The sequence below is a fragment of the Schistocerca cancellata genome, chromosome 5, assembly GCF_023864275.1.
Source record: "Schistocerca cancellata isolate TAMUIC-IGC-003103 chromosome 5, iqSchCanc2.1, whole genome shotgun sequence".
NCBI classification, from domain to species: domain Eukaryota; kingdom Metazoa; phylum Arthropoda; class Insecta; order Orthoptera; family Acrididae; genus Schistocerca; species Schistocerca cancellata.
Genome location: NC_064630.1, coordinates 41,745,773 through 41,762,851, shown reverse-complemented (window position 1 = coordinate 41,762,851; position 17,079 = coordinate 41,745,773). Strand labels below are relative to the sequence as shown.

The 17,079-nt window shown below is 39.1% G+C and overlaps 1 protein-coding gene across 1 annotated transcript in view; it reads right to left on the bottom strand.

Moving 5' to 3' along the window:
* The window catches only part of LOC126188284 (leucine-rich repeat and WD repeat-containing protein 1-like), an 84,873-nt gene extending 68,048 nt beyond the window's left edge, over positions 1–16,825 (bottom strand). Inside the window, exon 1 of the mRNA XM_049929868.1 lies at positions 16,421–16,825. Within this exon, the coding sequence (XP_049785825.1) occupies positions 16,421–16,582 (162 nt within the window). The 5' untranslated portion in view covers positions 16,583–16,825. The remainder of the gene's footprint in view (positions 1–16,420) is intronic.
* Positions 16,826–17,079: the final 254 nt, after the last annotated feature.

Sequence of the window (17,079 nt, the reverse complement as noted above, 5' to 3'; positions counted from 1 at the left end):
TCACAGAGGACTTTTTGCGAACAACTATAGTTCAGCAATCAGACAGAGACAGAGATAGGAGGAGGAGGAGGAGGAGGAGGAGGAGGAGGAGGAGAAGAAGAAGAAGAAGAAGAAGAAGAAGAAGGTCAACCCCAGAAAAGAGCTACCAAACTTCTAATTGGAAGTGAAATACAATCAGGGGTGCTGACTTATAAAAATATTGGGGAGCCCGTACTGTGGGTCTTGCTCCGGGAAATTTTCTAAATTTTAGATGACAAGTTTTTTAAACATTTTAGAGTCATATGATCAACATTATAACGCTGAAAACTGGACTCACAATAACTCGACACTTCAGGAAACTCAACAAGCCTGACATTTTTTGGCTTTGAACTGTGCCGGACTGAGACTCGAACTCGGGACCTTTGCCTTTCACTGGCAAGTGCTCTACTAACTGAGCTATCCAAGCATGACTCTCAACCCATCCTCACAGCTTCAGTTCTTCACAATAAAGGATGACAGCCAAAAACAGTTGCAGGATAAAAATTTATTAAAATACTTGACCAAGGTTTCGGTACATACAAATATACCTTCATCAGAAGTAAAAAATCCTGAACAGGGCGAAAAAGAATGAGGGTAATAACTTTATTTCTAGTCCATTTTTGGGAAACGTTTCATATAAGATAAGAAGACTTTTACAGAAACAATACGGTTACAGAGTTGCATTTTCTGTAAATAATAGCTTGAAACAAAGAGTAATTCATACCATTGGAGCACGGGAAGAACTCGGCACTAAGTCCGGTGTATACAAAATTACTTGTAACGACTGCCCAAACTATTACATTGGACAGACAGGTAGACCCATTAAGGTTAGGTATAAAGAACACATGTTAGGTAAAAATGGGGAAAACGTACGTAATTCCACGTTTGCCAAACATCTATGGCTCTTACAGCATACACCACGTGAACTGGGCGACGTAGAGTTGCTTCATGAAGCTAATAAAGGTTACAAACTGGACTTGCTCGAAGAATTACAGATTTTCAAGCATCTGTCTCTAAAAGATGGTTTTGTTCTTAATGAACAGGTGCAGCTTAGAAACAAAAATTTTTTAGACAGTTTCAAACCCCTCCTTGCCTTAATATAATATAGTCTGGCTGACTAGAAGTTAGTTTTCTTGCTTGTTGATGCTGGTGAAATGCGCTTTTCCTGTCTTGTTGGGATTTTACGTATCTATTTTTAATGTTTGTTGTTTGTGATTTTCAATGTGTATGTGTGGTTAATTGACAAGTATGTTTTTATTCACAACGACAGATGGTTTCGTTTTATTATAACATTTTGGTTGTTTTCGCTAGTATGTATTTCACCGCCTACTTTATGCGAGATTCTCGCGCATTACACTAGTGCCCTCTCTCGTTAGATGTTCCATAGTGCAAGCTTTATCTGTTTGACACTAGGACACAGGAAAATTGTTTCTATATTTTACATAAATGTTTTTAAATGGTCTGATATGTTTTATTTATTAAGACAGAAAGTTTGAATTAACACAACTTTCAATAATTTTTTATGCGCTTATGTATGTATTCATGATTTTAATATGCGCGAGTGTCTGGCAGATACAAGTGTCCTCTCTCGGCGGAACCATCTGCCCTAGTGCTTTCACACTCTTGTCTCGATAGTTCATAGGCGAAGTAATGATGCTAAACTGTTCGCTTTGACCCTGTGCCTATAGTCATGTTGTACAAATGGAGATGATGTCTTAATTATTGACGACGCCTTTGGCACAATTGTTTTATTAATCTCCATTGCATGATGTAATTTTAGTAAGTAACTAAAGACTTTATGCCTGTATTACTCTGGTAATTTCACTATTACTTAAGCTTTTGTGTTTCTCACTTCCGATGCTAAGGCTTTTCTAATGAAAGTGTCTTGCTGTTCAGGATTTTTTACTTCTGATGAAGGTATATTTATATGTACCAAATCCTTGGTCAAGAATTTTAATAAATTTTTATCCTGCAACTGTTTTTGGCTGTAATCCTTTATTGTGAAGAATTTCAACAGTTACTGTTGCAGCCATGTTTAAAATCTTGAAAAAGCTTCAGTTCTGCCAGTACCTCGTATCCTACCTTCCAAACTTCACAGAAGCTCTTCTGCAAACCTTGCAGAACTAGCACTCCTGGAAGAAATGATATTGCGGAGACATGGCTTAGCCACAGACTGGGGGATGTTTCCAGAATGAGATTTTCACTCTGCAGGGGAGTTGCGCCGATATGAAACTTCCTGGCAGATTAAAACTGTGTGCTGGACCGAGACTAGCTCGGTACCCGAGTTTTAATCTGCCAGAAAGTTTCATATCAGCGCACACTCCTCTGCAGAGTAAAAATTTCATTCTTAAAATATTGCTGTCGCACAGTAATAGCACTTTGATCAATAAGTGAAATAGCTTGGTTGGTTGGTTGGTTTTGGGGAAGGAGACCAGACAGCGAGGTCATCGGCCTCATCGGATTAGGGAAGGATGGAGAAGGAAGTCAGCCGTGCCCTTTGAAAGGAACCATCCCGGCATTTGCCTGGAGCAATTTAGGGAAATCACGGAAAACCTAAATCAGGATGGCCGGACGCGGGATTGAACCGTCGTCCTCCCAAATGCGAGTCCAGTGTCTAACCACTGCGCCACCTCGCTCGGTATGTGAAATAGCTTATTTGAGCTTACTCTGAACAAAGCTCAGGGTTCATTAAATAAAAACAATATCTCAAAATTAATGCTTTAATATAGTTAATAAAGTTAACACAGTATGCCTAATATTTTCAGTCAAAAAGTACAGGGTTATTACAAATGATTGAAGCGATTTCACAGCTCTACAATAACTTTATTATTTGAGATATTTTCACAATGCATTGCACACACATACAAAAACTCAAAAAGTTTTTTTAGGCATTCACAAATGTTCGATATGTGCCCCTTTAGTGATTCGGCAGACATCAAGCCGATAATCAAGTTCCTCCCACACTCGGCGCAGCATGTCCCCATCAATGAGTTCGAAAGCATCGTTGGTGCGAGCTCGCAGTTCTGGCACGTTTCTTGGTAGAGGAGGTTTAAACACTGAATCTTTCGCATAACCGCACAGAAAGAAATCGCATGGGGTTAAGTCGGGAGAGCGTGGCGGCCACAACATGAATTGCTGATCATGATCTCCACCACGACCGATCCATCGGTTTTCCAATCTCCTGTTTAAGAAATGCAGAACATCATGATGGAAGTGCAGTGGAGCACCATCCTGTTGAAAGATGAAGTCGGCGCTGTCGGTCTCCAGTTGTGGCATGAGCCAATTCTCCAGCATGTCCAGATACACATGCCCTGTAACGTTTTTTTCGCAGAAGAAAAAGGGGCCGTAAACGTTAAACCGTGAGATTGCACAAAACACGTTAACTTTTGGTGAATTGCGAATTTGCTGCACGAATGCGTGAGGATTCTCTACCGCCCAGATTCGCACATTGTGTCTGTTCACTTCACCATTAAGAAAAAATGTTGCTTCATCACTGAAAACAAGTTTCGCACTGAACGCATCCTCTTCCATGAGCTGTTGCAACCGCGCCAAAAATTCAAAGCATTTGACTTTGTCATCGGGTGTCAGGGCTTGTAGCGATTGTAAACGGTAAGGCTTCTGCTTTAGCCTTTTCCGAAAGATTTTCCAAACCGTCGGCTGTGGTACGTTTAGCTCCCTGCTTGCTTTATTCGTCGACTTCCGCGGGCTACGCGTGAAACTTGCCCGCACGCGTTCAACCGTTTCTTCGCTCACTGCAGGCCGACCCGTTGATTTCTCCTTACAGAGGCATCCAGAAGCTTTAAACTGCGCATACCATCGCCGAATGGAGTTAGCAGTTGGTGGATCTTTGTTGAACTTCGTCCTGAAGCGTTGTTGCACTGTTATGACTGACTAATGTGAGTGCATTTCAAGCACGACATACGCTTTCTCGGCTCCTGTCGCCATTTTGTCTCACTGCGCCCTTGAGCGCTCTGGCGGCAAAAACCTGAAGTGCGGCTTCAGCCGAACAAAACTTTATGAGTTTTTCTACGTATCTGTAGTGTGTCGTGACCATATGTCAATGAATGGAGCTACAGTGAATTTATGAAATCGCTTCAATCATTTGTAATAGCCCTGTATGTAAATAGTGGGTTTTAATTGAGTCTTACACCCTAAAATTATTTAAGTATTTGAAAATAACTAATACAGTACTAAACTAGTACCAATTTTTCGAAACATAAAATTTAACATTACGTACGTATTTTATTATCTGTTTTATAAAGATTTTTAATATTGCTCTAAATGCCATTATTAGGACTAGAGTGTCTTTAGGAAGGTGCAAATGTCAACCTTCTGACTGTATTACTGAATACGAAGTCATTGATGACTGGTAGGATATCCAATTCATCCAAAACATCTCGGACATGAAGAACAGCCAAGTCGTTCAATTGCTTCCGTCCCATTGTTGATCGGAGATACGACTTCAGACATCTACGGGCGCTAAATTGGAGAAGCTTAATGCATTTCACTATTTCACATAATATTTCTCCAACTGCAAGCTCTTGTGTAATGTACTTTCTGACATCACACATGTTTTTAAGACAGTTGTTTTTATTAGTGATATCAGCTAACAGTCCAGTGTATGCACAGTATCTCAATGTCTAGGTCATTTCTGAAAAACTCAGTTGATTTTTCCAAATTTGTTTCACCTCTGTTTACTAAAAGCAAGCACTCTTGTTCAACTGCAACGATCTGTGCGAGTCCAGTTGAAGCAAACAGCTCAGTAATGCAAGATTGCACTGTTTCACAAACTTCAACATAAATAGCTTTGTAGTATTCCTTTGGGGTTTTGAAAGTGTGCGGTGAGCTGGCTTTGTTGTTTTCATACTTCTTTGGTACACTCCGATTCCGAGGAAGCGAAGGATCATCAACTTGTGAAGGTTTTTCTTTTAAACACAATTCCCAAAAGTGTTCAAAATTATCATGCCTTCATTCAATATACAAATCAAGCTCTCACATTTTTTTCCAGATCAGCAACACTTAGATGAGGGAATTTAATCTTTACATTGACATCCTCCACTGGGTTCATTGCATGGCAATAAAGACGTAACAAGAAATAAGACAAATTGTAACGTTGACTCAAGGTAGCCGGCACATTTGTAACCTGCCTCTGTTTTGTCCTCTGCAGAAAATGTTTCAAAAAACTCTAGAAAGTTCCTTAAAGTTTTTCAATATTCTCAAGATACTAGAAACTCGCACAGTCCACCGAGTCAGGCGAAGGGGTCGTTGGCACTCTCACAGCGTATGCTTCTGGAAAGTCTCATCCTTTTGTTGGATTCCCTTACAGTGTTTATCAAGTCCTTGGCTAAAGCCATAATATCCCTCGCAGATTTAAGATGGCGGAGACTGTCTACAACTGCCAAGTCTAAACTGTGAGCAGTGCAGTGCACATATCGTGCTTTTGGTTGTATATACAAAACTAACTTTTTTAGTTCTTTGAACTTACCTCTCATATTCGAGGCACCATCATAGCACTGTCCTCTTAAGTTATCCACTGACAAATCAAGACAAGCAAAAACGTCTTAAAATACTAAACAGAGTTTGTGATTCAGTGTTGGGGGTCTCATAGAAGCCTATAAAGTCTTTGTTGATGATTCCTTAATCATCAACAGTAAGAGTGCAAAATGACACTGTTTGTGAATCGAAGAATCATGTTTCATCAACCATAATAGAAAAATGTTCAGTCTTCTTGATTGAAGTCAATAACTTTCCCAACAGACTTTCCTTGTAGATCAATGATCTCATTTTGAATATCGTGGGACATCCACTTATACTCCTAACGCCCTAACCAATCATTAAACCCAGGTACGTCATTCTTTCCGAGTTCCAACAAAATTCGAGTTTACATCTTCATTCCCTCCAATTGCTAGTCCTTGTCAGCATAAAAATTGTCTCAAGAGCTAAACGGCCTTTCTTCATATCACTATTTAACTGTTTATTCAATTGGGAGGCCACACTTCGGTTAGTGATAGAATTTAGTTTCAGAACACCTTCTTTACATGTAAACGTGTTTTCACGAAGTTGGAATTTTTCCAAAGTCTTTTTCCAGTTAGAAAACCCTATGGAAATAATGCATCTAAGTTTTAAGAACATTGTAATAGATTTTCAGCATCTGCCTCTTTACAGGTTTTGCAAAAAACTTTTTTTGTAGATGCTTCATATTCTAGCCATGTATATTTGGTCAACCAAGCCTTCTGAAATGATCTTCCTTACCGGATTGTCCAGGCTTCAACTGAACGGTTCTCACCTGAAGACGACGAAGCAATTGACGACACAATAATTGTTGGAGGTCAACTTGCAGTATCATCAACTTCAAAGCACGCCTTTTTGGTAGCAAATTTATCCACTGCCAACTTAATTTGTAACACACTAACAGACGAAAGTAAACGAATAAAATATAGTCATATAAAATAGTCCACTAGACACTAAAGTCAGAACACTAAACATGTCTGCAGCAAGCACTGAACAAAACTATCCACACTGAGTGACTGTGACAGCAGGGTGGCTTTCTATAGCCGCGGCATTTTAATGTCTCAAAGCATCATCAAGGCAACGCAAGGCGGAGGGTTCCAGGTGCTTCTGCTCCAGTCCTTTTGATGTTGCTGCGGCCACAGCGCTGGCCCACCGGCACCAGACTTTACCTGAAGATTCACGCAACAGGACAAATTATAAGTGTGCCCACAGCACCGTAACACTATCATGATTCACACGACTCTTTTTCAGTTAACCTGCTTAGTACCATAATAATTATTTGTTTTAACTCATTACTAGATGATAATTTTCTTAAATTACGGGGGGGGGGGGGGGGGGAGGGGGGGGCTCCACCTCCCCCCACCAAATGAATTTCTGAAGGGGCTCAAGCCCCCTCAGGCCCCATGGAGTCAGTGCCTGTGAAGACAATATCAACATCAGTGAGGGACAATAACTGCCTATGAGAAGATTGGAAAAGTAATGAAGTTTAAGTACCTCAGTGAAGTATTAGAACAAGGATAGCGATGGAAATAACCAAATGAAAACGATCCATTTAGTTGGTTACTGGGTAACAATCAACCTATTTGGTTGTAGTTTTACATATTTGTTGGTTTATTTATCCATTCTCTTTATTAAAACCAGTGTGTGGAAACAAATGAATAAAAACTATCTATAGTTTTGTACATTGACAATTATTCATTCTCTCTTTTTACATAGAAAAATTCTGCAGTTTTCATGTTGGTTAAACCACATACTCTTTTTCAGCTGAAACCACTCTCCTGAGTTTCAGATAACTGAGCTGTCCATTCATTCTTCTGAATGAAACTAGCCTACAGGACTTTCATTGGGTGAACTAATGTGGATATATACTGGTGTACTGATACCCCCAGAGGGTACCCCATAATCCTGGTGGCATGTGAAGACATCTCAGGTTGTAGGCTGTCACTGCGGTCTTCAATCTGAAGACTGGTTTGATCCAACTTTCCATGCAACTCTGTCCTGTACAAAACTCCTCATCTCTGAATAACTAATGCTAACTACCTACACCTGAACTTGTTTACTATATTCATCTCTTGGTCTCCCTTTTACAATTTTAAGCGCCCCCCCCCCCCCCCCTGCTTCTCCAGCCAAAAACACAAACTTTACTTCATTACCACAATGATGATTCTGATCCTTTGTTTCAATCAAGTTATGCCACCAATTTCTTTTCTCTCATAATCCACTAGCTATGTGATCTACTCATCTAATCTTTAGCAGTAATCTGTAGCATCACATTTCAAAAGCCTCTATTCTCTTGTCTGAAATGTTTGTCATCCATGTTTCAGTTCCACACATGGATGGCTACACCCCATACAAATACATTCATAAAAAACTTCCTAACACTTAGATCCATATTCTGAGTCAACAAACTTCTCTTCTTCACAAAATTCCAAAGAGAACAGGTGCTGACAAGTGTGACTACTACGAACTACCAGTTTAGTAAGTCATGGTTGCAAAATACTAAAATTTTTTACAAAAGAACAGAGAAACTGGTAAAAACTTACATCATGGAAGATCACTTTGGATTCTGGAGAAATGTAGGAACATGCGAGGCAATATTGACCCTATGACTTATCTTAGAAGATAGATTAATAAAAGACATGCCTACATTTATAGCTTTTGTAGATTTGGAGAAAGCTTTTGACAATGGCAACTGGACTACACTCTTCAAAATTCTGGAGGTAGCAGTGATGAAATACAGGGAGCAAACGGTTATATGCAAATGTGCAGAAACCAGACAGTTAGGGGAAAAAAGGGAAGCAGTGACTGAGAAGGGAGTGAGACAGGGTTGTAGCCTATCCCAGATAATGTTCAGTCTGTACACTGAGCAAGCAGTAAAGAAAACCAAAGAAAAATTTGGAGTAGGAACTGAAGTTCAGGGAAAACAAATAAAAACTGAGGTTTCCTGATGAAATGGCAATTATGTCAGACTGTAAAGGACTTGGAGGAGCAGATGAATGGAATGGACAGTGTCTTGAGAGGAGGATACAAGATAAAGATCAACAAAAGCAAAATAAGGATAACAGAATGCAGTCACATCAGATCAGGGCATGCTGAGAGAATTAGATTAGGAAACAAGACCCTAAAAGTAGTAGATGAATTTTGCTATTTGGGTAGCAAAGTAACTGACGGCAGGTGAAGTAGAACATATCAAAAGCACATGTTATGGCAAGAAAAGCGTTTCTGAAGAAGAGAAACATGTTAACATCGAATATACGTTTCAGTGCTGGGAAGTCTTTCCTGAAAGTATTTGTACGAAGTGTAACCACATACGAAACTTCCTGGCAGACTAAAACTGTGTGCTGGACTGAGACTCGAACTTGGGACCTTTGCCTTTTGCGGGCAAGTGCTCTACGAAATGAGCTACCCAAGCAGGACTCACGACCTGTACACACAGCTTCAATTCTGCCAGCAGAGCACTTTCCTGCGAAAGGCTGAGGTAACCAGTTCGAGTCTCGGTCCGACACACAGTTTTAATCTGCCACGAAGTTTCATATCAGCACACACTCTGCTGCAGAGTGAAAATCTCATTCTGTAACCACATATGTTTACATTAGATTAGATTTAGTTTTCGTTCCATAGACCCAAAAAAGTGAGATGATTCTCTTGGTTGAGGAACACGTCAGAAAATACATAAAAACATAAAACATTTGAATATAATACTTACTAACCAGATCATTTGTCAGAAGATTGTCAAAATAGGCGATTACAATGCGGTAAACTAAAACAGCTAATATTTGCAGAATTAACACGCTGTCAAAATGAAACACTGTTATGCACTGTTAATAAATTTACCATAAACAAAACACCTAATCCTGACTGGTGTGATCAAGTATTGTCAGAACTTAAGTATAACAGGCATTTTTACTTATGCTGGCTTAACAGTCTCTGTTAAGATACTGATCTATAGAGCAGAAGAAATTGGCTATCAAAAACTCTTTCACACACTGTTTAAACCGAGCTTTATCTGAAACCAAGTTTTTAATGGTTGCCGCCAATTTACTGAAAATATGTGATCCTGAATATTGGACACCTTTCTGGACCAAGGCAAGTGATTTTAGGTATTTATGTAAATTGTTCTTTTTTGTAATATTTATACTATGTATTGAACTATTGGTTGGAAATAGAGATATATTACTTGCAACAAATTTCATTAAAGAATAAATATACTGAGAAGCAGTGGCTGGAATACGAAGTTCTTTGAACAGGTTTCTACATGATGTTCTTGAATTTACACCACAAATGATTCTTATCACATGCTTTTGCACCCTATAAACTTTTGCTCTGTTCGACGAGTTGCCCCAGAATATGATCCCATATGACAACAGAATGGAAGTAACCAAGATATGCAAGGTTTTTTTTTTTTTTTACATTTATGTCTCCTACATCCGACATTATTCTCACTGCAAATATGGACTTATTTAGGTGATTAAGCAATTCTGTAGTTTGCCCCGCCCAACTGAATTTCATTATCAAGTCATAATCCCAGAAATTTAACACTGTCAACCTCTTCGATCTGCATGCCTTCATATGTTATACACATGCTCGAAGGAAATCTCTTACAGATTCTGAACTGCATATAGTGGGTCTTCTCAAAGTTTAGCTTTAAACCATTTATTAACGTCAGTGAAAATTTGATTAGCAGCTATTTCTAAATCTCTACTTGACTCGCTACTTATTGCAACTGTTGCATCATATGCAAACAAAACAAACTTAGCATCTGGCAATGTAACAGACGAGAGGTGGTGGTGATGTTTGGTTTGTGGGGCACTCAACAGCTTGGTCTTCAGCACCTGTACAAAGTCCCAATTTTGACACAGGGCAATTTTTACACAATCCAATCTAGCTACATTACGAATGATAATGATGATGAAACGATGAGGACAACACAAACACCCAGTCCCCGGGCAGAGAAAATCTCCAACCCATCCAGGAATCGAACCCGGGACCCCGTGATCCAGACGCAACAATGCTAGCAAATAGACCATGAGCTACAGACAGATGAGAGGTCATTAATGTAAATAAGAAAATGCAACAGACCCAACAGACCCAAGATGGGACATTGAGGAACACCACATGTAATTAATTCCCAATCAGATGAAGACTGACTGCTTACTGCACAGCCATTATGCTGCAACACCCTTTGTTTCCTGCAGGATTGATAAGACTCAAACCATTTTGCAACATTGCCGACAACACCGTAATATTCTAATTTACTTAAGAGAATGTTGTGGTTCACATAGTCAAAGGCTTTTGACAGCTCACAGAAAATTCCAGTAGCCTCTAATTTATTATCTAATGAATTAAGAACATTCTCAATGTAAGTGTAAATAGCTTTCTCTACATCAGAACCCCTAAGAAATCCAAACCGTGACTTGGACAATATATTATTATCAGTCAGATGCTTAAGGAGACACTTGAACACAACTTTTTCAAATACTTTTGAGAAAACCGGCAAAAATGAAATTGGTCGATAGTTTGATGGTGCCTCTTTATCCCCCTTCTTGTAAAGAGACGCGACTTCAGCATATTTTAGCCAGTCTGGAAATGTTCCACTGATAAGAAATTGATTACACAAATAAATTAAGATAGAACTAAACTCATATGAGCACTCTGATTAACTCCATTGATATGTTATCATACCCACTGGAATAGTTAGATTTTAAGGATTTTATTATGGATGCTACTTCTTTGGGAGACATGAGTCATTTCAATTTTACTGACATTTTTAGAGACTGGTCTCAGAAATTCCATCGCACTGTTCATGGAACCTGATAACCCCAGGCTTTCAGTAACAGAAATGAAGTACTTGTTTAAGAGGTTTGCAACACTACATGCATTTGTTACCAAAGTCTCATTTATTTTTAGAGCTATCTGTCCCTCTTCCTTTTTGGCCCCACCTGTCTCTGTCTTCACTAGGCCTATATCCCATCAGTTTTTATTTTGTTGCCCAACGTAATTATTCTTTTCTCGTAAGAGAGCCGCTTCAATCTCTGGATTACTTGCTTCAATATTTTACAGTATTCTTTGTTATGCATTACAATTCTGACATCAGATCTGTTCCTAGGTAGTAGATACAGTCTCCTTTTTGTCCCACATGATATCTTTATTCCCTGTGTAATCCATTGTTTACTCAAGGAATACAGATATCATGTGGGACTAAAGGAGACTGTATTACTTTTTGACCACTGTGTGATTTGAGTTACCTTTAGGGAAAAGCAATTTTCAAAAGAAATTGCTTAATGAATGCTTTGTATTTTCTATTTGGGTCAGAAGTATTGTAAACATCAATCCAGATCATGTCTTTGAGCAATTTCCTGAATGTCTCAATTTTTGTCTTATGTATTACCTTCCTGTACTAAGATTTAATACATTTTTATCCTGACAAGTTTAACATTTAACAAATGGTTCAAATGGCTCTGAGCACTATGGGACTTAACAGCTATGGTCATCAGTCCCCTAGAACTTAGAACTACTTAAACCTAACTAACCTAAGGACAGCACACAACACCCAGCCATCACAAGGCAGAGAAAATCCCTGATCCCACCGGGAATCGAACCCGGGAACCCGGGCATGGGAAGCGAGAACGCTACCGCACGACCACGAGATGCGGGCTAACATTTAATACAAGATGCTACATGTCATAATCAGATAGCCCATTTACTATTGGTTTTGTGATATAACTTTTTCCTTAGATTTGTCTACAAAGATATCATCAATAGCAGTCTCAGAGCATTTACATATCCTAGTTGCAAAGTTCACAATAGGAACTAAATTGAATGATAGTGTTACTGACTGCAATAATTGTTCACTGACTGAGCTTTTCAATAAATCCACATTAAAATCACCAGCAATCTCTATTTCCTTTTTTTTAATTTTTTTACCGTGGGATGGGAGAACAGAGCTTCCATATTTTTTATGAAGAGGTTAAAATTTTCTGAAAGTGATCTAAATATGTTGTTGTTGTTCTTCAGAAACGCTTTCCTTGCCATTGCCAGTCTACATTTTATATTCTCTCTACTTCGACCATCATCAGTTATTTTGCTCCCCAAATAGCAAAACTCCTTTACTACTTTAAGTGTCTCATTTCCTAATTAATTCCCTCAGCATCAACCGACCTAATTCGACTACATTCCATTATCCTTGTTTTGCTATTGTTGATGTTCATCTTATATCCTCCTTTCAAGACACTGTCCATTCCGTTCAACTGCTCTTCCAAGTCTTTTGCTGTCTCTGACAATTACAATGTCATCGACGAACCTCAAAGTTTTTATTTCTTCTCCATGGATTTTAATACCTACTCCAAATTTTTCTTTTGTTTCTTTTACTGCTTGCTCAATATACAGATTGAACAACGGCGGGGAGAGGCTACAATCCTGTCTCACTCCCTTCCCAACCACTGCTTCCCTTTCATGTCCCTCGACTCTTATAACTGCCATCTGGTTTCTGTACAAATTGTAAATAGCCTTTCGCTCCCTGTATTTTACACTTGCCACCTTTAGAATTTGAAAGAGAGTATTCCAGTCAACATTGTCAAAAGCTTTCTCTAAGTCTACAAAAGCTAGAAACTTAGGTTTGCCTTTTCTTAATCTAGCTTCTAAAATAAGTCTTAGGGTCAGTATTGCCTCACGTGTTCCCATATTTCTACGGAATTCAAACTGATCTTCCCCGAGGTCGGCTTCTACCAGTTTTTCCATTCATCTGTAAAGAATTTGTGTTAGTATTTTGCAGCTCTGACTTATTAAACTGATAGTTCGGTAATTTTCACATCTGTCAATGCCTGCTTTCTTTGGGATTGGAATTATTATATTCTTCTTGAAGTATGAGTGTATTCCACCTATTTCATACACCTTGCTCACCAGATGGTAGAGTTTTGTCAGGACTGGCTCTCCTAAGGCTGTCAGTAGTTCTAATGGAATGTTGTCTACTCCCGGGGCCTTGCTTCGACATAGGTCTTTCAGTGCTCTATCAAACTCTTCATGTAGTATGATATCTCCCATTTCATCTTCATCTACATCCTCTTCCATTTCTATAACATTGCCTTCAAGTACATCGCCCATGTATAGTCCCTCTATATACTCCTTCCACCTTTCTGCTTTCCCTTCTTTGCTTAGAACTGGGTTTCCATCTGAGCTCTTGATATTCATACAAGTGGTTCTCTTTTCTCCAAAGGTCTCTAATTTTCCTGTAGGCAGTATCTATCTTACTCCTAGTGAGATAAGCCTCTACATCCTTACATTTGTCCTCTAGCCATGCCTGCTTAGCCATTTTGCACTTCCTGTCGATCTCATTTTTGAGATGTTTGTATTCCTTTTTGCCTATTACATTTACTCCATTTTTATATTTTCTCCTTACGTCAATTAAATTCAATATTTCTTCTGTCACCCAAGGATTTCTACTAGCCCTCGTCTTTTTACCTACTTGATCCTCTACTGCCTTCACTACTTCATCCCTCACAGCTACCTATTCTTCTTCTACTGTATTTCTTTCCCCCCTTCTTGTCAATTGTTCCCTTATGCTCTCCCTCAAACTCTGTACAACCTCTGGTTTAGTCAGTTTATCCAGGGCCCATGTCCTCAGATTCCCGCCTTTTTGCAGTTTTAATCTGCAGTTCATAACCAATAGATTGTGATCAGAGTCCACATCTGCCCCTGGAAATGTCTTACAATTTAAAACCTGGTTCCTAAATCTCTGTCTTACAATTATATAATCTATCTGAAACCTGTCAGTACCTCTGAATATACCTACTATTATAAAGGACTTATTATGAAATACTACCACTGTTGCACAAGCTTCTAAATGCTGCTCTGAGCAAAATTTATTAATATCAATATTCTTCAAATCAAAACAGTTTCTGACAAACGTAGCAACTCCCCCTTTCTCCAATTTTTTCCCCCCTACAGGAGAAAGAAGCTAACCTGAATCAAAAATGGCTCTAAGCACTATGGGACTTAACATCTGAGGTCATCAGTCCCATAGACTTAGAAGCTACTTAACCTTAACTAACCTAAGGACATCACACTTCATTCTGGACTGAAGTGCCTTGAACAGCTAATCTGAATCCTGTAACATTTAGCATCATCTATTCCAGTGGTCATATGATGATCAGTGAGGTAGATTATATCAACTGCTTTGCTCAACTAATTCTTCAACACAAATACGCAACTCATTTAACTTACCCCTTAGTCCTCAGATATTCTGATGCAATAAGGACAACTGGGTGAGCTTAATTTTCCTGTCAACTATTGAGTATCTTTAGTTTCAATCAGAGGCTGTCTGCATGAATTGTTGTTCACATTAAAATTTGATTTCTGGCTGGCTGTTTTATCAATATGAATGTCATTTTCAGCTTGTCTCTGATTATCTTTTGTTTCTAGCCTCCCTAAAAAAAACTGTTGATCTGTAACTTGTAACCACTGGTACTTTACCACTTGTGGCAGTGCCCCCCCCCCCCCCCCTTTAAGTTATTTGCTATTAGCCCAGACAGTTTTCCCAGTATAGTAGTAAAACATGAATGATAAACAGTTTAGACTTGAGAATAGAAGGTTCTGAAATGTGGTGCTATAGAAGAATGCTAAAGATTACATTGGCAGATGTTGTAACTAATCAGGAGGTACAGAGTGAAGTGGAAAGAAATATTTGTGGCACAACCTGACTAGAAGTTGAGATCAATTCAGAGGACACACTCTGCAACATCAAAGGATCACCAATTTAGTAATGGAGGGAAGTGTGGGGTTAAAAATCAGAGTGTGAGATGAGAGGAATAAACTAGGCAGATTCTGAAGGATCTAAGTTGCTGCAATTGTTCTTCAACGACCTTTTCTGTCTGACAATATTGCAAGGTCACTGGCAAACATCAAAGTTTTTATTTCTTCTCCAGTTTTTCTTTGATTTCCTTTACTGCTTACTCAGTGTACTGACTGAATGAAGTTGGGGATAGGCTACAATCTCTCACTTCCTTTTCAACCACTGCTTCCGTTTCATATGTGTGAACTTAACTGTCATTTGGTTACAATACAAAATGTATATATCCTGCTACCTTCAGAATTTCAAAGGCTGTAGTCTGGTGAAAATTAACACTATCTTTCTCTAGCTCCACAAATGCTATAAACAAGGGTTAAATATGTAAAATTACGGAGGCAGCACTCGTCTATAGCAGACTGATGCGTGAACGATAGAAATTTCTAACAGAAATGAGTAGTCACACTAGCTTTTGAGCACTTGCACTTTTTCTACTAAAAAGTACGCACATTTGCATAAAAAAAAACCACACAGACACCGGACTGCACACCTCCATTACTGCCAAGAGACTAGTTTTTGTTTATCTGTTATTGACAGCAGTAGCCTGGGCTGCTGGAGGTGGGGAGAGTGTAGACAAACCTTTCACCGTATTGTTAGAGAAGAAAGAACTTACAATATCGACGATATGGCGGATAAATGCACAAGAAAAATCACGATTGCCGTTACTTCGTTTAATACGCGATTGCACGGATGACGTTACATGCAAGGGCTGAAAGCAAAGTTCGCGACTGTTCCTCATGAAATGACACAAAGCCTCCTGGCATCAGTGAACTGAGAAATTAGTCCCATCTATGAGATTTTTAGAGCAGCTTGAAAATTATGTCAGTAACATTTGTTGCAGTCTGCACTCTTTCTCTCCGAAGACAATAATGACATGGAGTTCTTTGTGCCCGTTGCTATTGTACTGCACAATAGTAATCACTCAATTTCTTACCTTAACACGTTACATTTTCACTGACCCGACCCGTGTCCGTAAATCGGCCAAAACAGCTTTTCTCCAAAAATTGTATCATTAAATTTCTTACCTTATAACGTTACATTTTCACTAACCTGTGTCCGTACATCTGCCAAACCAGCTTTTCTCCAAGAATGGCACCTAAAGAAAACGCTAGGTTCAAAACAAGGTCCTGTTAATACATCAGCTTTCTCTCTAGCATCACCGTTGCAATCTAACACTTCACTTTCCAGCCCCCTGATCTGCGCTCTCTTCATGATTCCCGCGATGAAGATCAGTGATCACAATACAAACTGCGTAAGATGAAATACATTGGTAAACCCAAAGAGGTTCAATCAGGTTTCAACGGACATGAGTCACATGCAGACACACATCTGAAAGACGAAAACCAAATTTCGGAAACCGTTTTTCGCTGTCGTGTTCACATGTTAAGGTCTGAAGTGAATTTGCTAGCTCAGTTAAATACGACGTCTGGAAAATAGCTGTTCCAGATTCATATTTAGTCTGCGCAATCGCAATTTCTCTTCATTTCAGTATTAGAGATACACCGTTTCACGCTCAGTCCAATATTTCAGGTTCTCCTTCGCCTCGCCAGTATTAGTCAAATATTTTGGCAACAAGGATGTAACCTACCAAATCCAAGTACGTTTATACCTGGGAGCGAAAATCGAGTATGGAAGTGGAAAACTGGCAGGTAGAAATGAATTTTCAGAATCGATTTTGGACCAACCAGAAACGGTACTGTGAAATATGT